The following is a 10086-nucleotide window of genomic DNA, read 5'->3' on the forward strand; positions in this document are numbered from 1 at the left end:
AAAAGATCTTAACTTAATACTCTTTTTATATTTATAAGCGTACTTAACTTATATATAATTAGCTGCGTGTAGATCGCCTCCTTTGAACTCTGGATCTGTGATTTGCATAAAATGCCAATGAAATATCTAATAATAAAGATATAAAAATCCTATTGTAAATGTGATTAAATAAATTTAAAGATCCGATTAAAATAATTCCTGATGTTAATAGACTTTAATAATTTATCTTCTTTATTTCTTATTTTTTTCTTTTATAATACTTTTTTATATAATATTGATTAAAATAAAAAAAAATCTATCTTATGTTAATTAAAAGTTAAAACCACTTCAGATTTCGAAGGATAAATGCGATCTCAACTATGCCATTTTGTAAGAGTAATACTCGACTCAAATTAATAATGAGCATGCTTACACCCCCGTATATTTTTATAAAATCAGAGAATAACAACGTTTACGATTGGCATCAGCAACATCTCTCTTTGTCTTTATTCTCACGATGGCAGGCGTCTCTGGAGTGTCGGAAACAACAGGGATAAAAACTTGTCGGACTTGTTTTGCGCGAGAATATGAACAAGGAAAACGGAAGAGAGAATTGCAAAGATGCAGAGAGAAAAGGAAAGAGAGAAAGACAAAAAAAGAAACAAAGAAAGAGAAAGAGAGAGAATCACAAAAAGAGGAAGCTAAAGAGAGGTGCTATCAGAATCAATCATGACGTATATGATATTCGTCCGAATCCGCGAATTGTTATGTGATTGTCGCAATTAATACGTAATTATCGATAATAATTTTTTTATGCTACGCGTGTCATTTGTTTAGCTATTTCCTAGAATTATCAGTTATTATCATGCGTTAGTGTTTTATATATATATATATTTGATGGATTTGACGTGCCTTTTTGCAGCCTCTTATGCATTCTTATTATGTAATATTATTATGCAAGTTATGAACATGTAAGAATTTAATAAAATTTGTGATGTTTTCGATGTAATGTTTTAATTGTCGCCATTAACATATTAATATACGTTGTATATCCATTTTATTTTCATGCATCATAATAATTAATATCTTAAATTATTATATGTATAACTTGATAAATGGTAATTGAGAAAGATAATGCTTAAATAAATGAAAACTATATGTATAATTATACATCATATAATTACATATATGTATAAAATTTTATTATAATATGATTAATATATATCTACAAGAAAATATCAAATTTATTAAAAAAATTTGAAAATGTAGAAGATTTTCTTTAAACAGATTTTAAATATTATTTGCACATCTTGAATCATCATTGAAAGTACAATAAACTCTTATTATCACATAATTTTTCTTGACTGCAAAATGAATTTCTTTACATAATTTAATTAATAAATATTATTTCTCAATTCATAAATATCTATAATATTTCTTCTTTCTTAATTCATAAATATTATTAACAGAATTCTACAATGCGTTTCTTTAAAAATTATAATTTATTATATTTAATTGTAGAATCGAATATAAATATAATTTAGTATTAGGATTTTTTTATTACTAATATTTTACAAAGTGGATTTAAAATAATTTTGATAAAAAAATAATTTTGATTTCTCTTGAAAATTATAAGAAATATGTATGTACAATGAAAATATATAAATGTAAATAAGCATGTAAAAATATTTTTGAAGGCGTGATCAAAATTATTACATGTTGGGACATGTTGTAAGAACTTTATGTCTGTGCATATATGTTTATCTTCAGTCTACTTCCTCTCATTCATGGACAAAAGGTCGACAATAAAATATTTTAAATATTAATATAATTTGTGTGTAAATTAAAATATATGCTTTCTTTCTTGCTCTTAATTTACATTTACATGAACATTTAATGTAAGTAATGTATGTATTATTATATTTATCAAATATATGGAAATTTATAATATTACATTACATTAGTGAATAATTATGTTGAAATTATTAATTATAAGAAATAGTGTAGAGAGAGAGAAGAGGATCATCTATTTTTCCTGGACACATATGTATATAACACATGAGAGCAAACTTAAGTAAATATGTAATACTTTTGAACATATCTCACGGTCAAAATCAAACTTACGTCAATATCCATCAGCGTTAAGATTTCGTTTATCTTTGGCTTATTTCCGGTCGTCCCTGAAACGGAAGGTCGTCTACTTTTTGAAGACCAAAGACCAAAGACGTTTTTTAACGTTTGGAGTTGCCGACATTGTGAAATTGTGAATGACTTTCCTTGAATTTCGACGGTGAAGGGATATAAAAGCACGTGAAATATAAGATCAACTTTGAATCGTTTTCTAGACGTCTTACAAGTAACATTTCTGACAAGTGACATTTCCGTTTCGTGATGAAAAGTTTACTTTTAATAACAGCGCTTAGCGCGTTTTTTCTAAGAGAATCATTTGGTAAACCAATGGAAAAGATGGATAATTCTGATGTATTAGATCCCGTTGCCTCGATTGTAAACGAATCCTCCGAAATTGGTAATAAAAATTTTTAATTTACTAAATTTTTTTATAACAAACACGTCTTTAGAAAATTTATTTAAAAACCGATTTTAATTTTAACAAAAATAATGTAAAAATTTATGCATTTTCATTTACATATACGATGTTTATACCAATTTCTCAAATTTTTTTAGTTTTTTCCTTCTTCTAGAGAAAGTTCACTTATCTCTAACTAGAATATTATTTTAATATTAATATCTAACTAGCATATTATTTAAATATTAATGTATAAAAGAATAAATGCTTACATTACTTCAGAAACCACGAGAGAGCAAAGATCGCCGCAATTCGGTTTGTTAGGTGGTTACAGTGATTATGATTATGATGATACATATTTCCGTTACGGAAACAAGCGAAAATATCATCATTATAAACCGTTTCGACCTCATAGGCCACATGGTCTCATCGGAGGATATGGATGTCGTGGAGGATATGGATGTGGTGGAGGATATGGAGGGTACGTGTAGAATATTATTTTACTTGATTAAAAAACAATAATCTATTTTATATATAAACGTGACAATTTAAATTATTTTATAATTTCATCACATATGATAAATCTAATTCTTCATAAATATTTGTGAACTAAAATGGGCAAGATAACCATTTGCATTTTATCTTCTGATTTACGCAGATGGCAACCGGACTATGGCGGCTATGGACAAGGAGCGTCCTTTGCTTCAGCATCAGCAGGATCTGTAGGTGGAGGTGGTCCTTATGGTGGAGGACATAGCCAAGCGAATGCACAGAGCGCGAGTTTCAACATCGGGCCTTTCTCAGCCTCGTTCAGCTCTGCTCAATCGTTGGGACAAACTGGATTCTGAATTTTTTAAACGGTAAGCACTGGACTGGATCTTAACCTAATACACTGTAGACTCGTATGTTTATTTAATTAAATATTTATCTAAATTAATTAGAGTTCCATTATGCTAAAATATAATAACATTTTATTTTGTCATCTATCACTATCTTCCCGTACTCCTATAACAAGAAAAGAGTGCGCGGAAATTAAATAATATAACTAATTGTTTATAATTATTGCAAAAATATATTAATTTATGCATGTATATAAAATCCCTTGATTAACTTTTATTTCAATCATATTATCATCATAAATGTAAACGGATTATATCTTTTAAAGACAGAATATGAGAATTATATGCTTTTGTGATAATATTTTATACAAGATATAATTGCTCTTTATTACAAACATTTTCATTGCTTGTGAAGATTTTATGCAAAAAGTTAAATAGTATATACCTTTTATATTTTTAATTGTGTAATTTATTATTACAATATTATACTAGTATTATTCAAAATTCATATATTATAGATAGAATACCAAGAAGTACAATATTGCATCTTTCGCATTCTAAGAAGGGTTAAAGACCAAGGATGTTGCGCTGCAACATTATACGTTGCAGCCGCCCACGAAATTGCGCCGGACTCGTCTCGGGCATAGGTCAACGAACTCGAGGGGCTCGGAGGTCGGGTCCGGGAATCCGCGATTCGCATTATATTACCGCGATCTCGTTGTGCCCCCTAACACCCCGCGCTGCGCTGACCCAACGCGGATGAAACAAGCCTGAAACATCTGTCCGGCGCGGCGGGCCCTATGGCGGACCCCGAAGACGCAACAATCTTTGTCGGGGAAATACGGGCGTATTTCACTTTCGCCGGAGTGTACGGCGATTATAGCGTGCAAATATTCATGTGTTTATGTATATACATTTATATATAAATGTGAGTGTGTATGTGTAAGTGTTTAAATATATTTGAGTGTGAGTGTGTACTATGTACATTTGTGGGACCTGCCCGGAAAGCGAATGTGAGCTGGCGCGGCGTTCGCGCATTGTACCATTGAGACACACGGCCCTTTCGGGGTACGTGTGAAAAAGAATGAACAAAAAAAAGGGGGGAAATGAATCTTCTTGGTTCTCAGGCGATCGGCAGACGGCCAGACAGACGGATTAACTCGTTTTAAAGGGACAGCCAGACGCCATATTGTTGTTTTGGGGCCCGTAGTTTAGGTACGACGCTCCTCTCTCTCTCTCGGCGACAAACCGGTCTGTTTTCGTTTCCCGAGAGATGCACCTACACGCGAATCGGAGTGTCGATTATGCACACACTTGCGACGCTTGGACATGCAAGTAAATGGCCATTGTTCGTCGAAGGGAGTCAGAGAGCTTGGGGATCGAGCGAGCGAGTTTAAATCGGATCGTTTCGGATTGCCAACGTAGAAAACAAGCATGACAAGTTGATATCAATTTTTTAACTCTGAACTTAACGATGCGCTTTATAAGTTCGAGCTGTGCTATATCGAAATTATTTTGTTTTAAATCTTGGGAAAAATCGACATTTTGACTAATTTTTAAATTTAATCCCGTGTATATAGTTTTGTGCTTAATATAATTCCTGGACTTTTAAAATTGCTCTTGCAAATGATATCTTCAACTTTTTTTTTGCATAACTCCGCGTAAACGTTTTATTACGCTGCTCTGTAATCGGGAAACAATGATGTCTTAGCTATTTTCATAATACGATTTTAAACATATGTAATCCTGTGTGTTGATGCAACCTTCGCTACAAAATCGTAAAACATAGTTAAAAGATTGCCAAAGGCTTATATCTTTTTATTACAGATGACTCAGCTGAATATGTTAAAAAAAAAACTGCTTCTTCTACGCGACATCTTTTTTTTAAAGCATGAGTCTCTTTGCTGCTATTTCATCATTTCAAAATCGAAGTTAGCAAGCAATAGAAATTTTTAATTTTATCCGAAATTCTTTCTTTCTCGTTAGTATTTTTAAGTAATTATGTTTGCGTAACTAGTTTAATAATTATCTTAATGGAAAAATAATAGATACTTTAAATGTTAAACGTTTCCTATTCTCCGCAGCTCCAAGAAGCAGCTAAGCGGCCTCGAATCACCCCTAATTTATTTCATCGTTTCTCCGCCATCATTGTGGGCCCATTGTTTACAAACATTCTACGTCACTCACTAGGAGCAAGTAAATAAGCCTAACCGCGTGCGTGAGCCACCCTCTTGCCTCTTGCAAGAGGATTTCCTGAGCGAGCAAGTTTTCTTTGTCCGCATGCCAGCCACCAGATGTTCTCCAAAATAAAACCGACAAAATATCGCGACATAGCGCCGCGATTCGCGCACGAACGAGCGAAACGGAGGACAAATCTGATACGAGAAGAGCAAGGATGGAAGAACTACGAAGAATGACGAAGTGGGGAGGAGATGCCGCGAGACGGAGGGTCGCTGGATAAACGGCACAAAGGGATAGGAAGCTGAAAGGAGGAGGGCCTGTTAAGAGCGAGGGCCTCTGAAATCGAGATCCGAAAAGCCCCGTGCAATGACCGGACGAACCGCACACGCGATCTTCGCCGGCGCAGCATCCTCCGTTTCGAGATACTCTCTTCACTCTCCTCTCTTTGAAGAAGCCAAGAGGAGTTTCGAGGATGGATGCATAAGATGCGTTCGTCAAAGAAAGTTGTGAACCAGTTTATTTATGTGTTCTTTAGCAAAAAATACCAATCTTATAATTTCAGTGATCTCTACTAATAATAAATGTTTAGTATAATTATCATAATATTTTTAAAAGATGAACGTAAATGAAAATAAAAAGACTTGTAGAAAAGATGGAAATTATCTGATATTAATTCGACATGCACATCTAGAAGCTTCCTTTAAATTCTAATCTCTTTAAATCCTTTTTCTTGGAACTATTTATATAAGATGATGATTTTATGAAAATTTCATTTAATTGTAATAGAATTAATTGTAATAGAATTACTCTACTTGCGTTAATTGATTTTTGTTTGTTTTTTTTTCATAATAATAATCACGACGAAATTCGCGTATTGTGGTCAAAAACAGAAAGTGGAGAACATTCGAGAAATTACGTTCGCTCGTTAAAGATCTGCTGTGAACTATTAACTGCAGTGTGTGCTATTAACTGCAGCTTATTGGGTAAGGTACCCTATTATTTTACAAACTACGGAAGATCATTAAATGTGTTATCTTTTGTGCCCCAAAATCACCTCGACTTAAAAAAAATTGCAGTCCAGCTTCAATTCTTCGCAAAAGTACAATAAATACGAATTCAAGTAACTTTATTTCATCATCTCATCAATATGAAATATCCTATTTACATCAAGAAACTTTTATTCTTTTGATTTATGTAGAAAAATTCTTTTCTGGAGAGATCATTGCCGAGTCTTGATTAAAATTGGCATTTCTAAATCGTAATAATGTCTACCCTAAAAAAATGACATTAACGATACCCGAGATGCATCAAAGAAACTCGTTAAAGGACTGTGCTGTCGTTAACCATTGTTTAGCCGCTCCTGGGCACCTACGGCCCTGTCAGCCGGTAAACCAGTCTCTCCGTCTGAGTAAAAAGAGAAAGAGACAGAGTACGGGAGTCGTCCTGATAAACAGAAGGAGAGATCAAATGAGAGAGACAGAGGGGGAGAAGATTGAGAGGAAAAAAATGAAATAGAAAGTGGTCCGGCCGGTGCAACAGACTACAGTATATGACGCCTTTAAAGCACCTCCTCCTGGTGGTACCCATGAATCTGTTCCTGTTTTCCACACACTATAGCAAATCCGCGATGCTTTCTTGAAGGCTCCCGCGTCATTATGCTCGCATTTCTCGTGCGGTTGTCGACTCGGAAAGTATATCCTCAACTATCGCCGGTAAGTCGAGATACGTACTGTTAAGTATTAAGTGTTAAGTCCGAGGTCCATAATACAAGTAAGTGTAACTGCGCCAATCTATAAGAAGACTTGTTCTGTCATTTCGCAAGGTCGAAGGCGAGGATGACGCGCGAAGCAGTGATAAGAGTTAATCATAGTGTTGAACTCGGTATAACTTATTTTTTCAAACGATATATCTTCTTTTTCCAATCCATATGGCGCACAAATGTGTTCATTAAATTGAAAATGAGATATGAGCACGATTAATAATTACAATAAAAAGAAATTGGCTTTCACTTCTTAAGAAGGAACTTTAATTGAAGAGAAAGTTAATTGACTGTTTTAAAAATGCGAATCAAGGCTATTACATTATCTGTGCATTAGTACTATCATTTTATTTAAAAAATAATTAAATTGTTTACTTTAAATTATAGAAATCTGTTTAAAATCCCTTTTATACAATATTTTTCTAATATGTTCGGATTTTCTATAGCATATTAATATTCTTCAAAGATTATTAATATTGATTATATAATCTATAAGATATTTTTACTGTAGACCAATGCGATAATGATAATGAGTTGCACAATCCATTATTTTTACGTAAAATTCTGCCAATATTGACTGCTCTAGAAAGTTATTCAATTAGTCATTCTTCAAACTCGTGTTCCTACAAATGGTGGTTACGAAATCATCGAAGGCCTTTTAACAAATTCATTTAAAGTTAACGGCTGTTTAGAATTTCTGAGCATTCAGGCATGACGTAAAAGTAATAGTAATCAGTTAGTATAATTTTCGCATAGTCGAAAGATCGCTAATATTTGTAATATTTGCTATTGATGTATCTGATAGATTTTTTTTTAATATGTAAACGATCTATATGTGTCTCTGGGTATGATCAACGCAATGTTGCAAACATTTTGAAGCGTTTTTTAATTAATCAGTTTCTAAATTCTTTCTTCTAATTCTTTAAAATTCTTTCTTCTATCTTGATCCATCAAACGCTTCAAAACATTTGTAGCGAGACTTTGATCATAGCCTCTGTGTGTGGAAGAATAAAAATTATTTAAAGATTTGTCGCTTTGTAATTTATTTTTTGTTTCGTATATGTGCCAACGATCAGGTAATTATCAAATAATTAGATAAATATGTAAATAATCAGATAAATATGTAATAGATATTAATAACAGTTTAAATTAGTATAAACGTTAATAATAATCTAATTATATTATGAACTGTATGTGTGAAAGAATCGATAATATCGATAAGAATCGATATATGTTAGAATAGATTTCATCAAAATATTGTATTGAAAGTTTTTTACCGATCATTTTTGTTTACTCTCTTTACAGGGTAACAAAAATTTCGATCTTTGGACATATTAAAATTCCCGTTACAAAATGATTAAAATTTTGGCCCTTTTGCTATTCACTTCAGTCTGTGTCATAATCAATGCTCAAGAGACGGCATCTAACGAAAAATGTAAGTAAAATCGTAAAAAATATTTGTTAAAGAATATTTGAAGACTTTTATTATATGTTTTCATGAAAATATTCACATAAATTGTATATGAAGCAAAGATAAAATAATTAAATTAAATTGTATTTAATAGTAAACTTTAAATTTTCTTTATCTTTACAAATTTAATTAATAAAAAATTTACCTCCACATCTCTTTATCTATGAAAGGAATATTTATGTAAAAATTGGATCTTGAATTTTACTTTCTTCAGTAACTTGTTAAATAATTTATTATACTTCCTCTTTAATTGTTAACAGCACTTTTTGGCCAAACGTTTGATGAAATTATCGTATCATCGGATTTAAATGTTAGAAGAAAATCAAAAGAAAATCGTCAGGGCAAAAGATTATTATCAAATGTGCCGTCAGCAACTACTGGTCCACCGGAAAGACCGACTGCAATTGCATCCAGACTCGTTTTCGCCGATGGAAGCCGTATAACGCCAGAAAAAAGAGAGAAACGTGGCATATCAACGCGAAGGAGGTAAATTGATAAACAATTATCTTTCTTGTTAATTGAGTTATCGATAAAACCCAATTCGAATTAATTAATGTATCTATTATAAAAATGCCGATTAAGCATAAAAATGTCGAAGTATTAATGTTAGCTAAATCACAATGTAAATTATTTTGATACATATATGTAAATGTATGATTAATTTTAAAAAGAGCTAATTTTAGGCTAAGTAATTTTAATATCAGCTGATAATATTTTGCCGTTTTACTAAATCTTCAGTGAATTCACTTAATTATTGTTTATTGAATTGTGAAGTAAAATATTTGAGTGAATATTTCTCTAAACAATTTTCCAATAATGTAATCGGGAAAAAATGTAAATTGCATTAAACCAATTCTCAAGATAGAATTTTAATTGTATCACAAAAATGGAAAAGCATATTTCATGTACCTAATTTTAAAAAGAATTAGTTGAAGAGAGAGTTTACATTTACGTTTGAATCGAAGATTTTTTTAAAATAAAGATTTGTTTATAATTGCATATATTTAACATTAATTATACGTGAAAGGACTTACATGATCTTTACAATTTCAGGTATCTGAATCTGGGCGTCGCGGGATACTTGCTGAAATCTCGGAAACGGTGAAAATTTTATACTCCAAGGACAACCGCACGACCCTCCACACCCTCATCTGTGATCACACTTCTTTGGATGAATTTTTAGGCCACGGTTCATGTACAAAAAGGATAATAAAATTTTTCTGTGTCATAACACTTCCAGCTTTATCACTGCGCACTCTGCGCAAAATTATTCTTCTTTCTTGACTTTCCACAAATCCATATTTTACATATATATATATATATATATATA

General features: G+C 32.0%; 2 protein-coding genes across 2 annotated transcripts; both read left to right on the forward strand.

Annotated features, from left to right (window-relative positions):
- Positions 1 to 2370: 2370 nt before the first annotated feature.
- On the forward strand, positions 2371 to 6185 carry LOC108694340 (keratin, type I cytoskeletal 9-like). The gene is made up of 4 exons (XM_018203764.1): positions 2371 to 2506; positions 2789 to 2987; positions 3165 to 3366; positions 5430 to 6185. The coding sequence occupies exons 1-3, from the start codon at positions 2371 to 2373 to the stop codon at positions 3352 to 3354; spliced, it is 525 nt and encodes a 174-aa protein (XP_018059253.1). The 3' UTR covers positions 3355 to 3366; positions 5430 to 6185.
- Positions 6186 to 7148: 963 nt separating this feature from the next.
- LOC108694350 lies at positions 7149 to 9989 on the forward strand. The gene is made up of 4 exons (XM_018203776.1): positions 7149 to 7238; positions 8591 to 8720; positions 9017 to 9242; positions 9810 to 9989. The coding sequence occupies exons 2-4, from the start codon at positions 8639 to 8641 to the stop codon at positions 9859 to 9861; spliced, it is 360 nt and encodes a 119-aa protein (XP_018059265.1). The 5' UTR covers positions 7149 to 7238; positions 8591 to 8638; the 3' UTR covers positions 9862 to 9989.
- Positions 9990 to 10086: the final 97 nt, after the last annotated feature.

The sequence above is a fragment of the Atta colombica genome, unplaced genomic scaffold (assembly GCF_001594045.1).
Source record: "Atta colombica isolate Treedump-2 unplaced genomic scaffold, Acol1.0 scaffold12, whole genome shotgun sequence".
NCBI lineage: Eukaryota > Metazoa > Arthropoda > Insecta > Hymenoptera > Formicidae > Atta > Atta colombica.

What these genes read in the sequence shown, in the direction of transcription:
- LOC108694340 (XM_018203764.1), top strand. Translation starts at nt 2,371, where the DNA reads ATGAAAAGTTTACTTTTAATAACAGCGCTTAGCGCGTTTTTTCTAAGA. An exon ending in AAACGAATCCTCCGAAATTG is followed by an intron (nt 2,507 to 2,788) that starts GTAATAAAAATT and finishes ACATTACTTCAG; the next exon opens with AAACCACGAGAGAGCAAAGA. An exon ending in TGTGGTGGAGGATATGGAGG is followed by an intron (nt 2,988 to 3,164) that starts GTACGTGTAGAA and finishes TGATTTACGCAG; the next exon opens with ATGGCAACCGGACTATGGCG.
- LOC108694350 (XM_018203776.1), top strand. Translation starts at nt 8,639, where the DNA reads ATGATTAAAATTTTGGCCCTTTTGCTATTCACTTCAGTCTGTGTCATA. An exon ending in GACGGCATCTAACGAAAAAT is followed by an intron (nt 8,721 to 9,016) that starts GTAAGTAAAATC and finishes AATTGTTAACAG; the next exon opens with CACTTTTTGGCCAAACGTTT. An exon ending in GGCATATCAACGCGAAGGAG is followed by an intron (nt 9,243 to 9,809) that starts GTAAATTGATAA and finishes TTACAATTTCAG; the next exon opens with GTATCTGAATCTGGGCGTCG.